Here is a 23,982-nt window from a genome sequence, read left to right as displayed (position 1 = left end):
TTTCATTTTTAATGTGGCCCACAGTAAAAAATGACAATAAAGGTTATCCATCTATCCATCTCTATCTATTGATCTATCATCTTATTGTTGTGATTCAGGGTCAGCCTGTGGGTTCGGCAGTTGGGTCGGACGACTCAGAGGAGGAGGGGGGGTGTTGAAGAGCTTGCTGATGATGGCCTTGAGGCTCCACAGAGCCCTCAGCCAGGCCCCTCCCACCTGGTTATGACGCAGACCCAGCTGTGTGAGCCTGACAGCGTGGATGAAGATGACCCACAGCTGGCCCTGTTCAAGGACGCCCGACGCAGGAGGCAGTCAATCAGGAGTAAACAGAGGAAGGCAATGGGGCACCTTGGAAGGAGGCAAAGAGAAGCCACGCCCTGAACTGTATAAAAGGGGAATGCGTGGGAGGTTTGCTGAAGGCAACCGCTTGAATAGCTCCTGTTTCATGGTTCGTGTCTTGTTCTGTTTGCTTTTGTATCCATAAATTTGGCAGGCTTAGTTCCAGCCTCTTGCCTTCTTGTAAAAGGGGTCGTCCCTGCCTTTTCTGCAGGGCCGGTAGCAGGCTGGTACAGAACACTTATCTCTTCTATTTGTATCTATCTATCTATATCTCTTCTATATCTATCTATATCTATTGGTCTATATCATCTATCTATATCTCTCTATATAGATTTATATCTATATATCTCTTCTATATCTCTTCTATTTCTATCTCTATTGATCTGTCTATTGATCTGTCATCTATCTTTATCTCTTCTATTTCTATCTATCTCTATCTCTTCTATCTCTATCTCTTCTATATCTATCTATCTATCTATCTATCTATCTATCTATCTATCTATCCACGGAAAAACCTTTCCACGGAACCGGTCCCTGGTTGGGGACCTCTGATCTAAATTGGTGTTTCTGAACCACGGCAAGTTCCAGCTTTTTGGACTTCAACTCCCAGAATTCCCCAGCCAGCAGCCATTTCTGGCAGTGGCGTAGCGTGGGGGGTGCAGGGGGGGCCGGCCGCACCGGGCGCAACATCTGGGGGGGCGCTGGCACTGAGCTGCTCAGGGAGCCCCAAGGGCTGCACAGAGTTGGCTTGGCTCCGCTCTCGAGCTGCTCTTTCTTGCAAAGCGAAATGAGTCCGGCAGGTGAGATGGGCGGCCACATAAACTGAATAAAATAAATAGAAGCGGCCAACTCTCCGCCCAGGCTCAGGCCAACCGCAAGCGCCCCGCAGGCGCCCCGGCAGGCTTGGCCGAGTGAAGACGGACCCGCCGGCCGGCTGGCCTAGCTTCGTGCGCATGCGTGGCTTTATTTAGCGGGGCTCACGTGCGAGCTTGAATGCAGCGGCTCTTGCAGGTCGGAGCCCCGCCCAGCCGCCCTCGAGAGGGACCCGGAAGCATCCCGCATGCGCGCGACTCTTCTTGGAAAGTCTACGCCGCTGCGGGGCGCGTCTTTTCGGCGGTGCCGTGACATCACCGCCCACCCGCCCCTCTATTTCCGCTTCCGGTTGCCTTGCCCCGGGTGCTGACAACCCACGCTACGCCACTGATTTCTGGGAGTTGAAGTCCACCCAGCTTAAAGTTGCTGAGACTGAGAAACAGTGAGGTGAACGATCATGCAAAGAAGGCCCAGAATTTTAATGGCAGGTCTTTTGTGTAGAATAATTAAAGACGCAAGTGAACCAGGCCGCTCATACATAATAGAAGCCTCAGAGGCTACATCTAAACGTGCAAGAACATCCAGCAAAAGGGTCAGGCAAAGGGCAAACTCATTGGTTACAACCGGCTGCAGCCCCATCCATCAAATCACAAAGACTATGAGCAGCAAATGTCTTTTTTCCAAACCCCCCCCCCCAAAAAACCCAGAAAGCTTGCCAATGTCTCACAGTATCTCACATGCACAAGATCACGTCCTCCAAGTCAGACAGGGATAAACTGGTCCCCTTTGTTTCAATATATCGCACTTAAGCAGATGAGATTTCCCCACCTGGTGCATCAGGAACGGCAATGCCCCAAATGGGAAAAGTGTTATTTCTTTTACCTGGAGCCTGACGTTCTCTCTATCCTATCCTATGCTATCCTATCCTATCCCATCCCATCCCACTCCACTCCATTCTATATTCTATTCTATTCTATTCTATTCTATTCTATTCTATTCTATTCTATTCTATTCTATTCTATTCTATTCTATTCTATTCTATTCTATTCTATTCTATTCTATTCTATTCTATCCCACTCCATTCTATATTCTATTCTATTCTATTCTATTCTATTCTATTCTATTCTATTCTATTCTATTCTACTCTATTCTATCCCACTCCATTCTATATTCTATTCTATTCTATTCTATTCTATTCTATTCTATTCTATTCTACTCTATTCTATCCCACTCCATTCTATATTCTATTCTATTCTATTCTATTCTATTCTATTCTATTCTATTCTATTCTATTCTATTCTATTCTATTCTATTCTATTCTATTCTATTCTATTCTATTCTATCCCACTCCATTCTATATTCTATTCTATTCTATTCTATTCTATTCTATTCTATTCTATTCTATCCCACTCCATTCTATATTCTATTCTATTCTATTCTATTCTATTCTATTCTATTCTATTCTATTCTATTCTATTCTATTCTATCCCACTCCATTCTATATTCTATTCTATTCTATTCTATTCTATTCTATTCTATTCTATTCTATTCTATTCCTATTTTATTCTATTCTATTCTATTCTATTCTATTCTATCCCACTCCATTCTATATTCTATTCTATTCTATTCTATTCTACAGTTGCAAGAAAAAGTATGTGAACCCTTTGGGATTATGTGGTTTTTTGCATGAATTGGCCATAAAATGCGCTCTAAACGTCATGTAAGTCACAACAATAGAAAAACACAGTCTGCTTAAAATAATACTACACAAACATTAGCTGTTGTCATGTTTTAATTGAAGATAAAATGGAAACATTCACAGTGCAGGATGGAAAAAGTATGTGAACCTTTGGACTTAATAACTGGTTGACCCTCCTTTGGCAGCAATAACCTCAACCAAACGTTTCCTGTAGTTGCAGATCAGACCTGCACAATGATCTGGAGTAATTTTGGACCACTCCTCTGCACAAAACTGTTTCAGTGTAGCAATATTCTTGGGATGTCTGGTGTGAATCGCTCTCTTAAGGTCATGCCACAGCATTTCAATCGGGTTGAGGTCAGGACTCTGACTGGGCCACTCCAGAACGTGTATTCTGTTCTGTTGAAGCCATTGTTTTGTTGAATTACTTGTATGCTTTGGGTCATTGTCCTGTTGCATCACCCATCCTCTGCGGAGCTCCAGTGGCGGACAGATGGTCGTACGTTTTCCTGCAAAATGTCCTGATAAACTCTGGAATACATTTTCCCATCAATGACAACAATCCGCCCAGGCCCTGAGGCAGCAAAGCAGCCCCAAACCATGATGCTCCCTCCGCCATGTTTTACTTTGGGGATGAGGTTTTGATGTTGCTGTGCTGTGCTATTTTTTCTCCACACATAGTGTTGTGTGTTTTTCCCAGACAACTCAATTTTGGTTTCATCTGTCCATGTTTGAAGTTTGCAAAAGAGCACCTGGATGTTCCACAGCATTACTGGCAAAATATACTGTGGACAGATGAAACCAAAATTGAGTTGTCTGGGAAAAACACACAACACTATGTGTGGAGAAAAAATGGCACAGCACAGCAACATCAAAACCTCATCCCCAAAGTAAAACATGGCGGAGGGAGCATCATGGTTTGGGGCTGCTTTGCTGCCTCAGGGCCTGGGCGGATTATTGTCATTGATGGGAAAATGTATTCCAGAGTTTATCAGGACATTTTGCAGGAAAACGTACGACCATCTGTCCGCCACTGGAGCTCCGCAGAGGATGGGTGATGCAACAGGACAATGACCCAAAGCATACAAGTAATTCAACAAAACAATGGCTTCAACAGAACAGAATACACGTTCTGGAGTGGCCCAGTCAGAGTCCTGACCTCAACCCGATTGGAATGCTGTGGCATGACCTTAAGAGAGCGATTCACACCAGACATCCCAAGAATATTGCTACACTGAAACAGTTTTGTGCAGAGGAGTGGTCCAAAATTACTCCAGATCATTGTGCAGGTCTGATCTGCAACTACAGGAAACGTTTGGTTGAGGTTATTGCTGCCAAAGGAGGGTCAACCAGTTATTAAGTCCAAAGGTTCACATACTTTTTCCATCCTGCACTGTGAATGTTTCCATTTTATCTTCAATTAAAACATGACAACAGCTAATGTTTGTGTAGTATTATTTTAAGCAGACTGTGTTTTTCTATTGTTGTGACTTACATGACGTTTAGAGCGCATTTTATGGCCAATTCATGCAAAAAACCACATAATCCCAAAGGGTTCACATACTTTTTCTTGCAACTGTATTCTATTCTATTCTATTCTATTCTATTCTATTCTATTCTATTCCATTCCATTCCATTCCATTCTTCATTTCATTATTCTATTATTCTATTCTATTCTATTCTATTCTATTCTATTCTATTCTATTCTATTCTATTCTATTCTATTCTATTCTATTCTATTCTATTCTATTCTATTCTATTCCATTCCATTCCATTCCATTACATTACATTCTTCATTTCATTATTCTATTCTATTCTATTCTATTCTATTCATTAAATTTTCATCTTCGGTTTTATTACCATTAACTGGCGAAATGTTTCCAAATATACCCCTGCCTTTTGGTCCAAATTTAGGCAGATATGGTTATTTTTAAGCAGGGCAAGCATCCTTTTATCACTTCTAATTACAGATCCATTTCCTTGATAAATGTGGAGCCAACGTTTTTAAGTGCTACTTCTCAGCCTTGATTGCAGGGTGTTCTTCCAGTTGTTTATTGTTGCTGCTGGCAAGGCTGGATCTATATACGGTCACCAAACTTCTCACAATACCAGATCTTAAAAAGTCAACGTCTGCTTTCCCCCCCTCAAAATAGACAAGAGTCCAGAGTTATAATTTCTCCGGACTTTCTGTATCATTTTGAGCCCCCCCCCGTCATTTCAACCAAGGATCAATAATATTTAGTCCACCCATTAATTTCAGCTGATTGTTAAGAGTGGGTCCTCTTTTTGAGGAAAGGCAAGTAGAGTCGGCTAATAATCTAACTTTTCTTCCTTTTCTCCTCTTTCTTTCTTTTTTTTAATTGAAAAGTTTTACAATACATTTTTGAATACAAGCCCCCCCTCCCCTTTCACGCCTGGTTTGGGAAGCCTGTCTGGTTACTGCCAGAAATAAATCTGGAGTAAATCAGGCTTGATGCCACTGGTAACAATTCTAGAAGAATACACAGACAAGGATTCTGATTCGCTGGTTTATGTTAGCATCAGGATTTCCAGGGAGCCGTTTTGTTTAGATTTTGCAAAAGAACAACAACAACAACAACCCAGACAGACAGGATTTCTAGGACTTGGAGAGTTCCCAAAGGTGCTTTTTCAAAAGGCAACTGGATTTTCTTGTTTTCCTTTGAAGACGTTTCGCTTCTCATCCCCGAAGCTTCTCCAGCTCTGACTGGAGGGTGGCGAATGGAAGGATTTATACTCCTTGCAGAGAGCTGGCCATTTGCATTCTCTTAGAGAGTCCTTGAGGCCCCTTGCAGGTTTGTCTGTGTCCTCACTTGTCCCAAAGGGGCTTTTTCAAGAGGCAACTGGATTTGCTTGTTGTTCTTTGAAGACCTTTCACTTCTCATCCCAGAAGCTTCTCCAGCTCTGACTGGAAGGTGGGAGGAAGGGAATGATTTATGCTCCTTTTTTAAATCGCCATCTTTAAAGAATGCAAAAGACCAGCCGTCTGCCAGGAATAGAAATCCTTCCATTCCCGTTCCATTAATTAAAAATAATTAATAATGATTCTGCTCCCTGTTCTTGGGGCTTGAAGCAAGCGCCCTCAAAGCACAGTCCAGGGGAACCAAATCTCTCCTGGTCCGTTATGTGCACCGTAAGCCTAAAGAGATCCTTTTTTTCTATTTGCAGCAACTTTGGGGCCCTGCAGGGCGAGATGGTGGATAACGGGCTTCAACCATAATCTCTCCTCTTGTCTTTCTCAAGGAGAAACACGCCCGGTTCCTGAACTTTTTCCTTAAAGCACTCACCACATGTCCATGAGCTGGCCCCAAACCATGCAAACATGAGGTCTGGGCCAGCTCAGCCTCACCCAGTTCTGACGGATTCCCCAGGTCTGAGTTTCTTGGTAGTAGTGGCACCACACGATGGCTACAATAAAGAAACGACCAACCTCACCTCAGGGATGGTGGCTTTGGCAGGGGCGCAGATGGGAAGAGGGGCAAAAGTCGCTCTCCTTGAGGTAAGACGGCAGCCACAGGCATGTGTATAAATAAATAAATGAATCCTGGGAAGCTCCTAGTCCCCCAGGGGCGTCAGCCAATATATCGATCCGATTTCAAGGCCATAATTTATTTATTTATTTATTTATTTAATTTATATACCGCCCTTCTCCCGGAGGACTCAGGGCAGTGAACAGGGCAATACATAAAAACTAGATACAAAAATTAAAAATTATTAAAACGCGATTAAACAATGCCCATAATAAATTAATACAGATTAAAATTAAAGTTCATTTATAAAAATGATTTCCTGCTGGACGAATCTGCCGTCAGATCTGCCATCGCCTGGCACCGCTTCAGCCTCGCTTTCCTTGGATGGCAGCCTGCCATAAAAGAATGGGAAGGGGGGATGAGAAAGGAGGATACAGGGAAGGGGGAGGATGACGGGAAGCTGGGGTGCCAACCAGAGACAAGGTGTGAACGATCCGAGGACGCATGCCCTGGGAATGGAAGGTGAATGCCCACCAAAGAGGCACCGAACTTTAGAACCTTTACCGAAACAACTCGTGCAAACTTTTATTGGACCCTAGCAAGAGGGCCAAAGGAGAAGGGAAAAAAAATACCGGCTTTATGGCGGGAATCCTCAGATCTGCCTCTTTTTATTATTTTTTAATGCTGTAACCCAGACATGTCAAACACAAGGCCCAGGGGACGGATCCGGCCCGCAAAGTGGTTTCATGTGGCCCGCGAAGCCATCCTGGAAACAGTGAGGGAACGGCCCCCACTGCCTTGGCCCTGGCCCAGAGACCCTCCTTCTGCCAGAGACCCTCAGATCTCTCCCACTCCTGCCCAGGCCCCCATAGGCACCCTTGATGCGAATGATGTAGAGCTGGCCACGCCCACCCAGTAGGCCATACGCGCTCTAGCCACGCCCACCCAGTAGGCCACGCCCACCCTGGCCACACCCACTCCGGCCCCCTGAGGGCAACCGCAATGCTGATGCGGCCCTCAATGAAATTGAGTTTGACACCCCTGGTAACCATTTGGTTTTAGTAAAGAAATATACCTTTCTGGGCAAAACAGAGGGGAGGGTCTTTCTTTTTGAAATGCCCCAGCTGGAGGAGGGGGCTTCCTCAACTCTCTCTCTTTCTAACTACGGAGGTGGGGGGGGTGTTTTGTTGTTGTTTGCCATCTTTTAGAGCTGTGTGCTGTTTATTGGGAAAGTCTTAGGATTTCTTCCCTGCCTTGGGCGTCGTGGGCGAGCAGAGCCGTTGCTTTGGCTAAGGTCCCCCCACTCCAGCATAAGAGGGGTTCCCCTTGCTTTGTCCTGCCCCCCTCGAGCCAATGTTCGTCTTACAGATTCAGCACCAACTTTCCCACCCACCCACCCCTCTTGGTGGTCAGGTTTGATCCCACGCTTTTCACGGCTCGGCTCTTTTGTGGTCCCTTTCGCTCTCCTTCCGGGGATGTTGCAATCTCACCAGGTAGAATCATCGGGATCACGTGAGGTACTAGTACTGCTCTGTAAAGCCTTGGTAAGGCCACACCTGGAATGCTGCATCCAGTTTTGGTCACCCCCGTGACAAAAAAGATAAAAGAGACTCTAGAAAGAGTGCAGAGAAGAGCAACAAAGATGATCAGGGGACTGGAGGCTAAAACATATAAGGAATGACGGCTGGAATTGGGTGGTTGTTGTTGTTAGTTGTGAAGTCGTGTCCGACCCATCGCGACCCCATGGACAACGTTCCTCCAGGCCTTCCTGTCCTCTACCACCTTCTGGAGTCCATTTAGGCTCACGCCTCCTGCTCCAGTGACTCCATCCAGCCACCTCATTCTCTGTCGTCCCCTTCTTCTATTGCCCTCAACCTTTCCCAGCGTGAGGCTCTTCTCCAGTGAGTCCTTCCTTCTCATTAGGTGGCCAAAGTATTTGAGTTTTAGCTTCAGGATCTGGCCTTCTAAAGAGCAGTCAGGGTTGATCTCCTCTAGGACTGACCGGTTTGATCGCCTTGCAGTCCAAGGGACTCGCAGGAGTCTTCTCCAGCACCACAGTTCGAAGGCCTCAATTCTTTGGTGCTCGGCCTTTCTTACGGTCCAACTTTCACTGCCATGCATTGCAACTGGGAAGTCCACGGCCTTGACTACTGCTTCAGTGACTCCATCCAGCCACCTCCTTCTCTGTCGTCCCCTTCTTCTCTTGCCCTCAACCTTTCCCAGCATGAGGCTCTTCTCCAGCGAGTCCTTCCTTCTCATGAGGTGGCCAAAGTATCTTTCAACTTTAGTTTGAGTTTCAACTTCAGGGAATTGGGTAGGTCTAGCCTAATGAAGAGAAGGAGGAGTGGGGACATGACAGCAGCCTTCCGATATCTCAGGGGCTGCCCCAAAGAAGAGGGAGTCAAGCTCTTCTCCAAAGCATCCGAAGGCAGGACAAGAAGCAACGGATGGAAACTCATCAAGGGGAGAAGCAACCTAGAACTAAGGAGAAACTTCCTGACAGTGAGAACAATGAACCAGTGGAACAACCTGCCTCCAGAAGCGATGAATGCTCCAACACTGGCAGTTTTTAAGAAGAGACTGGACAGCCATTTGTCTGAAATGGTCTAGGGCAGGGGTAGGCAACCTCGGCTCTTTTATGACTCGTGGACTTCAACTCCCAGAATTCCTGAGCCAGCCAAGCTGGCTCAGGAATTCTGGGAGTTGAAGTCCACGAGTCATAAAAGAGCCGAGGTTGCCTACCCCTGGTCTAGGGTTTCCTGCCTAAGAGGGGGTTGGACTAGAAGACCTCCAGGGTGCCTTCCAACTCTTGAGCAGGGGGTTGGACTAGAAGACCTCGGTGGGAGGGGGGGTTGTCCCTTCCAGCTCTGTTATTCTGAGCTCCTTTGACCAAAGCCAGCCAGGATCCGCCGACCTTCAGGCCAGACTTGGATCTACCCGTTTGGGAAATACGTTGATTTTCCCCAAGGAAAACCCAGGACTTTTCTTCAACTGGCCGTGTTTTTTTTTCCCAACCCAGGATGCGGAGCCCGGCCAGCTCATCTCGGCGGAGGCTGGGGAGGGGGGGGAGGGGGCCCGCTTCCCCTCCCCCCACCCAGCCTCTTTCCCCTCCCCCTCCCCCCCTCCCCGGCTTGGCTGCTGAAACTCGATCCGGGCCGTATATCCCCGAAGAGACGGGCAGCGCTTCTCCGGGCAGGGTCCAGAGCCCCAGGACCGGCGCAAAGCGGAACTTCGCCGGGTCGGACCACGGATGATGATGCCACATCACAGCGAGCGCTGGCGGCGGCGGCTGCACGCGTGGCTGGCGGCTGCCTTCGCGGCCATCGGCATCCTGGCGCCCACCACCACCTCCTCCTCGCTCGCCGGACCGGCTCCTCCGGGTAAGGGACAAGAGGCCGAGGTGGGGTGGGTGGTCTTCGGGACCCCGAGTGACTCCCAGCCCCCTGGTCGGAGCTGGGGTTGCGTGGGAAGAGGCATCTCCCGAGTCCAGCTTCCAGGTCGGAGCCTGCCCCGCGTGGGGAGCGCTTTTCCCGAGTCTTGGAGGGTGGGTGCGTGAGTGGGGGGTGGTCTTCGGGGCCCCGAGTGACTCCCAGCCCCCTGGTCGGGGCTGGGGTTGCGTGGGAAGAGGCATCTCCGGAGTCCAGCTTCCAGGTCGGAGCCTGCCCCGCGTGGGGAGCGCTTTTCCCGAGTCGTGGAGGGGTGGGTGCGTGAGTGGGGGGTGGTCTTCGGGGCCCCGAGTGACTCCCAGCCCCCTGGTCGGGGCTGGGGTTGCGTGGGAAGAGGCATCTCCGGAGTCCAGCTTCCAGGTCGGAGCCTGCCCCGCGTGGGGAGCGCTTTTCCCGAGTCGTGGAGGGGTGGGTAGCGAACAGGTCCCGCCGGCAGACGAGGGGGGGGGTGGGTGGAGGGAAAGAGTGGGACCCCCACTTTTTCAACAGCCTTGGGACGCCCAGCCTGGGTGTGTGTGTGTGTGTGTGTGTGTGTGTGTGTGTGTGTGTGTGAGGCGCCGAAGTGGGACCCCCCCTCTCCACCCCCTCCCGACTTCCTGCCGCCGCTTCTCGGGTGGGCTAAGAAGCAGAAGGGAGGCAGGAGCCCCCGAAGGGCGCGCGAGTCCCGGGGCTGAGGTCCCACGCGGGTCCCGTGCGCGCGGGTCCCCTTCGGCCGGGCTCCCGGTCTTTGCAACCCCGCGGAAGAGTCGGCAAGGCTGGCTGTGGGGTCCTTGGTGCTCTCTGAGCTTGGCTGTTTTCTTGCAGACATTTCATTACCCAGATAGGTAACATCATCAGTGCTAGAAGGGAGAAGGGTTTGCAGGGAGGGATGGAGGAAGAGGAGGAGGAGGAGGAGGAGGAGGAGGAGGAGGAGGAGGAGGAGGAGGAGGAGGAGGAGGAGAAGGAGGAGGAGGAGGTGGAGGAGGAAAGGACTGTGGGGTCCTTGGTGCTGTCTGAGCTTGGTTGGTTTCTTGTTGAGGTTTCATTACCCAAACTAGGTAACATCATCAGTGCTAGAAGGGAGGGGGGGTTTGCAGGGAGGAGGAGGAGGAGGAGGAGGAGGAGGAGGAGGAGGAGGAGGAGGAGGAGGAGGAGGAGGAGGAGGAGGAGGAGGAGGAGAAGGATGACTGTGGTGTCCTTGGTGGTCTCTGAGCTTGGTTGTTTTCTTGCAGATGTTTCATTACCCAAACTAGGTAACATCATCAGTGCTAGAAGGGAGGGGGGTTGGTGGAGAGGAGGAAGAGGACTTTCTGAACTTGCTTGTTCTCTTGCAAATCTTTTATGGCCCAGCTAGGTAACATCATCAGTGCTAGAAGGGAGGTTGGGAAGAGGAGGAGGAGGAGGAGGAGGAGGAGGAGGAGGAGGAGGAGGAGGAGGAGGAGGAGGAGGAGGAGGAGGAGGAATACAGTCCAACCCCCTGCTCAAGAGGAAACCCTATACCATTTCAGACAAGTGACTGTCCAGTCTCTTCTTGAAAGCCTCCAGTGATGGGGCACCCACAACTTCTGGTGGCAAGCTGTTCCACTGGTTAATTGTTCTCACCGTCAGGAAGTTTCTCCTTAGTTCCAGGTTGCTTCTCTCCTTGGTTAGTTTCCATCCGTTGCTTCTTGTCCTGCCTTCTGGTGCTTTGGAGAATAAGTTGACCATCCCTCTTCTTTGGGGCAGCCCCTCAAATACTGGAACGCTGCTGTCATGTCCCCCCTAGCCCTTCTTTTCTCTAAAGTGGCCACACCCAAATCCTGCAACTGTTCTTCCTATGTTTTAAGTCCCCAGGCCTTTAATCATCCTAGTTGCTCTTCTTTCTACTTTTTTTCCAAAGTCTCAACCCCTTTTTTCTAAGGTGGTGACCAAAACGTGACGCCGTATTCCAGGGGGCAGCCTTCATAAAGCGGTACTAATGCTCATTAAGAAAACCAAGATAATGGCCTCCAGCCCTCTCAGTTCCTGGCAAATAGATGGGGAAGAAATGGAGGTAGTGACAGATTTTATTTTCCTGGGCTCCAAGATCACCGCAGACGGGGACTGCAGCCAAGAAATTAAAAGACGCTTTGGCAAATCTAGACAGCACACTAAAAAGCAGAGACATCACCCTGTCAACAAAAGTGCGTATAGTCAAGGCTATGGTCTTCCCAGTTGCGATGTATGGCTGTGAAAGTTGGACCATAAGAAAGGCTGAGCGCCAAAGAATTGAGGCCTTTGAACTCTGGTGCTGGAGAAGACTCCTGCGAGTCCCTTGGACTGCAAGGTGATCCAATCGGTCAGTCCTAGAGGAGATCAACCCTGACTGCTCTTTAAAAGGCCAGATCCTGAAGCTAAAACTCAGATACTTTGGCCACCTAATGAGAAGAAAGGACTCACTGGAGAAGAGCCTCATGCTGGGAAAGGTGGAGGGCAAGAGAAGAAGGGGACGACAGAGAACGAGGTGGCTGGACGGAGTCACTGAAGCAGGAGGCGTGAGCTTAAATGGACTCCAGAAGATGGTAGAGGACAGGAAAGCCTGGAGGAACGTTGTCCATGGGGTTGCGATGGGTCGGACAGGACTTTGCAGCTAACAACAAACAACAACAATGCTCAACAGCCTCTACCTGCAGCTACTGCTCTCTTGGCTGATAGGTGAAAGGAAGCACCACAGAGGGCCTGTTTCGCACCGTCCCCCCCAACTGAAAGACCCTTGTTTCTCCCCAGAGACCCCCTTCCAAAAACTGCTGGTCCCTCTGATAAGTTGTCGAGAGGAAATATCTCCATGATGATGTTGATGTTGTTGTTGTTGTTGTTGTTGTTGATGATGATGATGATGATATCAGCTTTGCCTCGCCAAAGATGACCCTAACTTGATGCACCCCGGATGGTGCAGAGCTGAGGCCCCTGGGATTTTTCAAAGATGCTTGAGGTCAGTGTTGTGTCCTGGGTTCTTTGCAGCAAGCAGGAGACCAGGCGAAAGAGTTCAGGCAGGAACATGCTTTATTGAATGCAAAAACTGAACTGTTAACCAAGGCTTCTATGCAGCTATTTACACTGCCGGCCACTAGGTGGCGGCCAATAGGTTTGTAAGAGCCTGTTGCTGCCCTAGAGCCAACCAATGGTGGTCCTGGAGACTGCCTGTCTGAGGAGGCAGCTACAGTTACACAGACTCCCTGACTAAGCAATCTCAAGCAGCATTCAAAGACACGTGGAACAGTTCAAGTAAAATGCCCCCCCCCACTGCTACCTCCCTCCCATGGCTTGGCAGAGGTCGGGGGAGGCCAAAGTGGGCCTTTCCCTGGACTTCAGCCTAGTCACTTCCAGTGGATGTGCTGAGACGGAGAGTCTGGTTTCCTTTGTCTGCCTTCTCTGGGCAGGCCAAGAGAAACAGCTGTTTGGGGAGAGGTCTCCTCCCATTGTGGGGTGGACCCAAGGGGACAGTCCTCCTTTTGCCCCCCATTCCCTCCACCCCAGATTCCTCCCGGTCATTAATCTAATTGCTTTGACCAGTAGCAGAAATAACAATGGCTTCCTGGAGAGTTTGGGCTTCTCCCCTCTCTTTGGAAGACAATTGCCTCCTGCTGGAAAGCAACAGTGGTGGCTTTGGTGCCCCCCCCTCGAGGTCGGGGGGGGGGGGGAGGACATGGGTCCCCCTGCTTTGCTTCTCTGTTTCAGCCTGGTCTCCTGGGATGGGCAGCTTTGTAGCCCTGGAGGAGGAGAAAGGCAGCCGTTTTGGCAACCCTTAGGAGACAGGATGGGGCCGCTCATTTGAAAAAGAACAATATAGGAATGCTCAGCTCTCTCTCTCTCTCTCTCTCTCTCTCTCTCTTTCTCTTTCTCTCTCTCTCTGTCTCCTCCACACTGTTGGAGAAAGGTATGACGCAAGGGAAAAGGTCAATGGTGCCCTTTCTCTCTCTCTCTCCCTCTCTCTCTCTCTCTCTCTCTCTCTCTCTCTCTCTCTCTCTCTCTCTCTCTCTCTCTCTCTCTCCTATTTATTTATTTATTTATTTATTCTTATTCCCATGAATCCTATTGCAAAGTACCAGCCATTTGGTTGCCAAATTTTAAGCACAGAAAGCTGCTCCTGGATGGTTGGGGCATCTGATGGAGCATCAGTGGATGTCTTTCCTACTCAGAGTCTCAGACAGATGGATCACAGACAGACAGACAGACAGAGATGGATGGATAGAGAGAGAGATGTGATAGATGGTGATGATGATGGTGATGATGAAGATAGATAGATAGATAGGTAGATAGATAGATAGATAGATAGATAGATAGATAGATAGATAGATAGATAGATAGATAGATATAGATAGATAGACAGAGATGGATGGATAGAGATAGAGAGATGTGGTAGATGATAGATAGATAGATAGATAGATAGATAGATAGATAGATAGATAGACAGAGATGGATGGATAGATAGAGATAGAGTGATAGATGATAGATAGATAGATAGACGGATAGATAGAGATATATAGATATAGACAGACAGATAGAGATAGATATAGATAGATCGATAGAAAGAAGATAGATAGATAGATGGATAGATAGAAGATAGAGAGATGTGATAGATGATAGATAGATAGACAGATATATATATATAGATATAGACAGATAGAGATAGATCGATAGAAAGAAGATAGATGGATGGATAGATAGATAGATAGACAGACAGACAGACATGGATGGATAGGTAGAGATAGAGGGATGTGATAGATGATGATGAAGATAGATAGATATAGATAGATAGATAGATAGATAGATAGATAGATAGATGATAGATAGATGATAGATAGATATATATACTGTAGAGATAGACAGATAGAGATAGAGATAGATAGATCGATAGAAAGAAGATAGGGATAGATGGATGGATGGATGGATGGATAGATAGATAGATAGATAGATAGATAGATAGATAGATAGATAGATAGATAGATAGATAGATAGATAGAAATCTTTATTGGCCAAGTGTGATCAGACACACAAGGAATTTGCCTCCGGTGCATAAGCTCACAGTGTACACATAACCACCAAGTAATAGGCCATAGGTCATAAATCATAGCTACAATCATTAATCATATGTTACAAACGGCAACTCATAAATCTTAAGAAACCAATAGGAGAAGTAAAGATGAGAAGATGAGAAAAAGATGAGAAACAAGATAGTGCTGTGGGAATTAAGTGTTCAGCAGAGTGATGGCACGGGGGTGGTGGGGACTTTCTTTATGTCTAGTTGTTTTGGCGTGCAGTGCCTTATAGCAGGATCTTGAGGGGAGAAGCACTTTACGTCCAGGATGTGAGGGGTCTGTAGATATTTTCACAGCCCTCTTTTTGACCCGTACAATATACAGGTCCTCAGTGGAAGGCAGGCTGGTTGCAAATTGTTTTTTCTGCAGTCCTAATTATCCGCTGAAGCCTGTCCCTCTCCTGTTTGGCTGCTGTGCCAAACCAGACAATTACCGAGGTGTAAATGATAGACTCAACAATTTCTCTGTAGAACTGTCTCAACAGATCCTTGGGCAGTCTGAGTTTTCTGAACTGATGCAGGAAGAACATTCTTTGTTGTGCCTTTTTGTCAGAGCGCGCACAGTCTTACTGCGCCGAGATAACCCAGGAGTAAACACAGTAAACAGTGGTTTGTATTAAACGGTGGTTTATCTTACACTATCTAAAGCAGGGCTTTTCAACCTTTTCACCCACTATACCACGTTTAGGATATGGCAACATCCGAGGACCACCAGTCGCCTAGCAAGGTGTCAAAACCTTGATGACACCCCCCCCAAAAAGGAAAAAAGTGATGAAGTGCAGGTAGTCCTCGACTTACAACAGTTCGCGTAGTGACTGTTCAAAGTTACAATGGCACTGAAAAAAGTGCCCCCCCAAGCCACAGCCGAACAAGACACCTGCCTGCCCGCCCGGCCGCGCTCTTCCTCCTGTCCGAGGTTTTCATCATTGTGAGCATTTCTGTTGAGGATTGGCAGTGGGGTTGGGGTGGGGGGTATTTGGTTTTTATTCCCCCCCTCCTCTGCTGGGTGGTTGCAGCAGGTTTTGGTCACTTCATATGACCCTGTGACACTGTGACCGTCATAAATATGAATCAGTTGCCAAGTATCTGAATGTATATCACAAGAGCCTGGAGATTCCAGCTGAATCTCCAGCTGATTGGCGCTTCTTCTGGGCTCAGCAAAAGTACCAGGATCAATGCCAAGCTCCAGCTGGAGCCTGGCGCTGATCTTGGCGCTTCCGCTAAGCCCTGACAGCCCTTCAGCTCCAGCCTTCTCTTGCTCAGGCTTGTGCGGTGCTACTACCGGTTCAGCTCATTCCCCTCCCCCACTACCACTTTTCTAGGATGGTCTCATACCACCTGCTAGGTACCAATGTACCACAGGTGGTACCTGTACCACTGGTTGAAAAGCCCTGATCTACAATATACTGTACACTAGGAACAAAATACATACACATGGTAATAAAGCAAACTCCAACACACAGCAGTTACAGCAGGAAATGGATGAGAGAGAGACACTCTAGCAAAAGCCTTCCCTTTTATACACAGGCTCTTAAAGGGACACAGACCCTGCTGAGTCATTCCTATCATTGCATCATTCACCTTACATTACACCAGCCGGTTAGCCTTTAAATCATTACCCTGACACTTTTTTGATGATGGCTCTAATGTTAGGTGTCCATTGCAAGTCCTTGGAGATAATACAGCCTAGAAACGTGAAGGTCTCTACTGTTGACATTGGGTTGGCTAATGTTGTAAGAGGTGGTTAGAACAGGAGAGCTCCTTCTAAAATCTGCTATCATCTCTACAGTTTTGAATGGGGGGGCATCTTGAGAGAAGAGGTCTGGAAACCACCAGTCACAGAGCTGGGGACTTCTCAAACTGACTATGAAGAAGACTTCAAGTCTTCCTAGGAGATGCCTTCTCTTTTAGCACACTTTCAGCCTGTGGTTACCAAAAGTCCCAGGCCAGAATTCCAAATAATCTGAAACAAAGGTAGCATTGCCTAGTGATCATGGCAAGGGCAGAAACAGACTGAGCGAGACCTGGGTCAAAAACAGCAATTGTGAGAGGGACCTTGGAGTCCTAGTGGACGATCACTTGACTACGAGCCAGCCGTGTGCAGCAGCAGCCAGGAAACCTAATACTGGGTTGCATAAACAGAGGCATAGAATCAAGATCATGTGAAGCATTAGTTCTGCTTTATAAAGCCCTAGTAAGACTACATCTGGAATACTGCAGCCAATTTTGGTCACTATATCACCAGGAAAAAAAAGATGTTGAGAGTTTGGGAAAAATTCAGAGAAGAGCAACTAAGATGATCAAACGCCTGGAGACTAAAAGATACGAAGAATGGCTGCGAGACTTGGCTTTGGCTAGTCTAAAGAAAAGAACAAATAGGGGAGACACGATAGCAGTGTTCCGGTATTTGAGGGGCTGCCACAATGGGGATGTGTCAAACTATTCTCCAAAGCACCAGAGGGCAGGACAAGAAACAATGGTTGGGAACTGATCAAAGAGAGAAGCAACCTGGAATTGAGGACAATTAACCAGTGGAACAGCTTGCCTCCAGAAATCGTGGGCACTCCATCACTTTTAAGAAGAGCCTAGACCAGGGGTCAGCAACCTGAAACAGTGAAAGAGCCACTCGGAACCGGTTCCGTCACAAAATGAAAAACTGGGAGCCGCAAAAAATATGTGCGCATGCGCTTACATGCAAGCATACACAGAACAGGGTTTGACTGAAGAGTGGAGCCAAGGCGAGATATGCACCTACCCTGCATATTTGAATTGATTGGTTGAATTTTTTAGTCCCACTTTTTTTTTTTTTGACTGCACATGGCAGAGGACTGGGAGCCGCAGGAAGGATTGATGGAGCCGCGGGTTGCAGACCTGTGGGCTAGACAGTCACTTGTCTGAGGTGGTATTGACCTGCTTGAACAGGAGGCTGGACTAGAAGACCTCTGAGGTCCCTTCCAGCTCTATTCTATTCTTTTCCTTCCCAAAGTTCTGATTTGGCAAGACAGATATACCTCAGATGGGGTGGGGTGGGGAAATCCATATTTGTGAATAATCCGAATAAGGATCCTTTGCAATTCTCTTCGTCTGGCTCAATCAACTTAAAACTTACTGTAAGACACTCATATGGTGCTATCCTTCCCCCCCTCCTCCGTTTCCCTCCCCCCCTTTAAGTTACAGAGTTTTCAAGTCACAGCTAATGGTTAATTTGTGGTTTCTTCATGGTCTGCCGCATGCTCACTCTCCATCTTGGGAAGAGAAAGAAGTGAAGAATTAAAGCGAGCGAACAATAACAAGTGACGTCAGACATATTGGTTTAATTTCTTGGTGGTGTCTGAGAGGAATTTCAAGAGTTTGGTGCTCGGGTTAAATCTCTTTCAGGTGCCCCAAATATCAATAAGCTAAAAACTTACTGATGAATGTAATAAATATGTCTTTACGTAGCGGTAAGAATAAAAAATATTAGCTTAAACATGAGATAGTAGATACAAAGCGGAAGAGAGAGGAAGTATTAAACACTGAAATAAAATAAATTTGGGTTATTAAATTTAAGGTATTTGGATATTATCAGAAAATAGGAATATCATATTGTATTATTAATTTGTTGATGTAGATGGTGAGAACTTAAACAGATAAGACGTGTACCCTGAAGACCAGATTTTTGTCAGGAATTGTGAGAAAGGGAATTGGAGTCATTTACAAATTTGGAAATGATCGATATTAAACGTTAAATTTAAACATCAATGGAAAATGAAAATTGGGAAAAATTCACTGGGTCATCGACTGTCTAAAAAGATTGAATGTTAAAACAATTATTATTAATAATAATAATAACAACAACAATAACAACAACTACCAGAATTGTGTCTCTGTCACAATCTCAGATGGAGAAGTGTGATGTTAAAAATGGTGGTAAAAGGTAAAGTTTCCCCCGCACATGCGTGCTAGTCGTTTCCGACTCTAGGGGCCGGTGCTCATCTCCGTTTCAAAGCCGAAGAGCCAGCGCTTGTCCGAGGACGTCTCCGTGGTCATGTGGCTGGCATGACTAGATGCCAAAGGCTCACGGAGCGCTGTTACCTTCCCACCGTAGTGGTCCCTATTTTTCTACTTGCATTTTTTACATGCTTTCCAACTGCTAGGTTGTCAGAAGCTGGGACGAGTAACAGGCACTCACTCTGTTACGCGGCACTCGGGATTTGACCCGCCAAACTGCCAACCTTCTGATCGACAAGCTCAGCGTCCTAACCCACTGAGCCACCGCGTCCCTTCAGAATGGTGGTACCAGGACTGAAATTTCCATTCGTCTCTCAGATGCTCTCCAGATTCTCTCTTCTCCTCATTTGGTGGCAGGTCCTAGAGGAGCAGCAATGGATGTCCTGTTTGTGGAATGATTGTGGTGAAGTCACAATCATCTTTACACGAACACAATTCTCCTGACTTCTAAAAAGTAGGCATCAGGGCAGTAAATGATGTTGAACGCAGCATGAACCCCTTTCATATCCTGGCTCTAAAAGAACCCTTCTACCTGGAATAATCAATCAATCAATCAATCAATCAAACAAAATAAAGTTGGAAGTCTTCTAGTCCAACCCCCTGCTCAAGCAGGAGAGACCTAGACCATTTCAACCAATCACTCAATCCATCCATCCATCCATCCATCCATCCATCCATCCATCAATCCAACAGAATAGAGCTGGAAGGGACCTGGGAGGTCTTCTAGTCCAGCCCCGGACTCAAACAGGAGACCCTATACCAGGGGTGTCAAACTGCTGGCCCGCGGGCTGGTTGCATCATACAGAGGCCGTGCCCACCCCAGCTCTGGCAATGCAAAAAAAAAAAGTCACGATATGTCGTGTGACGCGGCGAGTTTGACACCGGCGCCCTATACCCTTTCAGACAAGTGACTCTTAACTCTCTTCTTAAAAGCCTCCAGTGATGGAGCACCCACAACTTCTGGTGGCCAGCCGTTCCACTGGTTAATTGGTCTCACCGTTAGAAAGTTAGTCTAGGTTAGGTTAAGTTAAGTTAAAAGTTAAATTAAGAATAAGCCCAAAGGCACACCTGAAAGGCCAAAAGGGAGCCAGCTTCTTTTCATTCACACCATCACAAAACTGGGAAATCACTTCTAAACTTCTCTGGTTACTGACAAAACGTTTCCCACTAGAGGGGAGCAGAGATCCGTGCTCTGCTTCAGCTCCGCTTCCGGAGATTCAACTTCTCCTTCTGGTTCAAAAGCCAATCCACCTGAAAGTACTAACACTGACGGGAATGGCGTAGCTTTGACCCGCCATTTGCCCACTCCTGGGATGCTCTTGGTTGCTGGCCAAATGAAAATGGTTTCCCCTTAGTAGTCTCCACTCAGAGTGGAAAGTATGGGGAGAAGAAGTAATTCATCGGGTGTGGGGTGGGGAGGTGTCAGCCTGGAATGCAGAACCGTCTCCCCTGCCTATCTTTTCATGACATTTAGCGACAGGCGATCAATAAGGGGAAACTGAAGACTCTGGCAGATGTTCCTCTCTGCCACTAAGTGGAATTTGCTCACAGGAGAAGGACATGACTTCAGGCTGCTTAAGTACTCACTCCGCTGGAATTGGGTTGTTGTTGTTGTTGTTAGCTGCGAAGTTGTGTCCGACCCATCGTGACCCCATGGACAACATTCCTCCAGGCCTTCCTGTCCTCTACCATCTTCTGGAGTCCATTTAAGCTCACGCCTACTGCTTCAGTGACTCCATCCAGCCACCTCATTCTCTGTCGTCCCCTTCTTCTCTTGTCCTCAACCTTTCCCAGCATTAGGCTCTTCTCCAGTGAGTCCTTCCTTCTCATTAGATGGCCAAAGGATTTGAGTTTCCACTTCAGGATTTGGCCTTCTAAAGAGCAGTCAGGGTTGATCTCCTCTAGGACTGACCGGTTTGATCGCCTTGCAGTCCAAGGGACTCGCAGGAGTCTTCTCCAGCACCAGAGTTCAAAGGCCTCAATTCTTTGGTGATCGGCCTTTCTTATGGTCCAACTTTCACTGCCATACATTGCAACTGGGAAGACCATAGCCTTGACTATACGCACTTTTGTTGACAGGGTGATGTCTCTGCTTTTTAGTGTGCTGTCTAGATTTGTCATGGCTTTCCTCCCGAGGAGCAAGTATCTTTTAATTTCTTGGCTACAGTCTCCATCTGCAGTGATCTTGGAGCCCAGGAAAATAAAATCTGTCACTACCTCCATTTCTTCCCCATCTATTTGCCAGGAATTGAGAGGGCCAGATGCCATGATCTTGGTTTTCTTAATGTTAAGTTTCAACCCAACTTTTGCACTCTCCTTCTTCACCTGCAACAAGAGGCTCTTTAGTTCTTCTTCACTTTCTGTCATTAGAGTGGTATCATCTGCATATCTTAGGTTGTTGATATTTCTTCCGGCCATCTTAATTCCAACTTTTGATTCCTCTAACCCTGCCTTTCTCATGATGTGCTCTGCATATAAGTTAAATAGGCAGGGCAACAGTATACAGCCTTGCCGGACTCCTTTCCCAATTTTGAACCAATCAGTGGTTCCGTGTCCAGTTCTCACTGTTGCTTCTTGGCCCGCATATAGGTTTCTCAAGAGACAAATAAGATGGCATGTGTGGTTGGCTGAAGTAGAAGTTGAAACAGCTTATCTCCAGAATGTGAGGGCGTCTGCAGATATTGTCCTAGCCCTCTTTCTGTAAACAGGTCCTCAATGGAAGGCAGGAAGAAGACTTGGAGAACGAGAAGAAGGCCTGGACCACAAAAGCCACAATGTTTGGTCAGAGGGTGGCGTGCAGAGCCTATCCAGGCCAGACACCGAGTTGCCTTGATTGCACGATTCAGAGAATTCTCCAGACCTTGCGGTTTTATTGATTTAATCATGTTTCTCCTGAATAAGATCCACTCCCAAAACTCACACCGTCGGGCACGCCAGCATCTGGCAAACCACTGGAAATGTATCAATAATTCTTGTCCTTAGTCTTTGCCTGCTTCCAGGTAGTTCTTGATCGATTATTAATATTAATATTATTAATATGAATACTAGGAATAAATATTAATATTAATCTCCTTTTTTCCAGCAAACTGTGTGGACATCGCCTTGGGCTCTTGCAACGACGTATCTTATTCCAAAACGACGTATCCCAATTTACTGGATCAGAAGACCCGAGAGGCGATTGAATTCAGTTCTGAATACGTCCTGGTGAGCGTGCTCCACAACCTGCTACAGGGAGAATGCAATCCTGACCTGCGACTCTTGAGTTGCTCCATTATGGCCCCGAAGTGTGATAACGGTACGGTCGCGAAGCCCTGTCGAAGGGTGTGCGAAAGCCTGAAAAAAAATTGCCTGCCGGCGTTCGACGCAATTGAAATGGCCTGGCCCTATTTCTTGGACTGCGACCGCTTCTTTGTGGATGAAGCGGAAGGATGCTTCGACCCACTGGAGAAGCTGCGAGGTAAGAGGCTGGAAGTGATTTCAACCCAACAACAATATTTAGTTTGAATCCTTGAATCTAGGGCAGGGGTAGGCCACCTTGGCTCTTTTATGACTTGTGGACTTCAACTCCCAGAATTCCTGAGCCAGCATGGCTCAGCTTGGAAATCTCTCCCTTTCCCCTCAGCGTGGCTGGCTCAGGAATTCTGGGAGTTGAAGTCCACGAGTCATAAAGCGGCCTAGGCCTAGGCCAGGGGTAGGCAACCTTGGCTCTTTTATGACCGGTGGACTTCAACTCCCAGAATTCCTGAGCCAGCATGGCTCAGCATGGAAACCTCTCCCTTTCCCCTCAGCATGGCTGGCTCAGGAATTCTGGGAGTTGAAGTCCATGAGTCATAAAAGGGCCAAGTTTGAAGATCCCTGAGTTAGAGGAAGATATGAAAGCATAATTAATGTTAATGGATGTAGACTTTATTAGTTTATACCAGGGGTAGGCAACCTTGGCCCTTTTATGACTCATGGACTTCAACTCCCAGAATTCCTGAGCCAGCATGGCTCAGCTTGGAATCCTCTCCCTTTTCCCTCAGCATAGCTGGCTCAGGAATTCTGGGAGTTGAAGTCCATGAGTCATAAAAGAGCCAAGGTTGCCTACCCCTGCTCTAGGCAGTTGACTCGAGTTGAATCCCAAGGTGAATTGGTCAACTGACTTGCCAACCTTAACTCTTTAAGAAGAAAATCTGAGAAGTTGAGAAGCTGTTAAAGGTCTATGGAGATTCCCTGTCATCCAGGTCATGGTTTGTCGCAAAGGTGCTTTTCCAGGAGGCCACTGGACTTCCTTGTTTTTCCTTTGAAGACCTTTCGCTTCCCATCCCAAAAGCTTCTTCGGCTCTGACTGGATGGTGGGGAATGGGAGGATTTATACTCCTTGCAGACAGCTGGTCGTTTGCCTCCTTTTAGAGAGTCGGTGAGGCCACTTGGAGGTTTGTCTGTGCCAATGGGTGGGGAGCCTACTTGAATGCAGGATATTTTCTGCCCTGGGTCCCTTCATGGTTGGAGACAGGCGCAGGCTGTTGGGGATGAGGATACAAACCTCCAAGTGGCCTCAACAACTCTCTAAAAGGGTGCAAACGACCAGCTGTCTGCGAGGAGTATAAATCCTTCTCTTCCCCACCATCCAGTCAGAGATGAAGAAGCTTCTGGGATGAGAACGGAGACGTCTTCAAAGAAAAACAAGGAAGTCCAGTTGCCTCCTGAAAAAAGCACCTTTGGGGCAACCAGGGGTTAAGCTGTTGGCCTTTGTACCAATGGACTGCTTATTGATTTAGCTGGTGCCAGCTCATCTCGAAGTAGCACCAGCCCGTCCGATCTAGAGCCCTCTTAGGTTGACCTAAGGCTGGCTCTAAAATACGACCTGGGTTGAGGTTGTCCCAACTTGGCTAGCAGGTGCAACCGGCTGCTCTTTGTGCAAGGCTAACCCTGATCCACCTCCGTGGCTTTGAATCTAAACCAGCTTTGCCTCCCTGAAGGGGAAATAGAATTTGCCGAGGAAGCCCTGAGGGAAGCGCCAGCCTCCATCCAGTTCGCCCACCACTCCTTCCCACAAATGGTGAAAGTTCTGAAGAAGGTGGTCTCCAGATGTCCCCACATCGCCCGATTGTCCAGCATTGGACGCAGCTTTGAAGGAAAAGACCTCTTTGTGATTGAGTTCTCCACCAGCCCTGGGAACCACGAACTGCG

At 47.5% G+C, this 23,982-nt stretch overlaps 1 protein-coding gene across 1 annotated transcript in view; it reads left to right on the top strand.

Annotated features, from left to right (window-relative positions):
* Nucleotides 1-6,191: 6,191 nt before the first annotated feature.
* The window catches only part of CPZ (carboxypeptidase Z), a gene marked incomplete at its 5' end in the record, with an annotated part of 33,580 nt that continues 15,789 nt past the window's right edge, over nt 6,192-23,982 (top strand). The window contains 4 exons of the mRNA XM_083368014.1: nt 6,192-6,368; nt 9,536-9,719; nt 21,893-22,267; nt 23,772-23,981. Of these exons, the coding sequence (XP_083224140.1) occupies nt 6,192-6,368; nt 9,536-9,719; nt 21,893-22,267; nt 23,772-23,981 (946 nt within the window). The remainder of the gene's footprint in view (nt 6,369-9,535; nt 9,720-21,892; nt 22,268-23,771; nt 23,982) is intronic.

Source organism: Vipera ursinii, assembly GCF_947247035.1.
Source record: "Vipera ursinii genome assembly, chromosome: 7".
In the NCBI taxonomy this organism is placed as follows: Eukaryota; Metazoa; Chordata; class Lepidosauria; order Squamata; family Viperidae; genus Vipera; species Vipera ursinii.
Note: the sequence above shows the minus strand (reverse complement) of the source record. Positions and strands in the feature narration are given on the sequence as shown.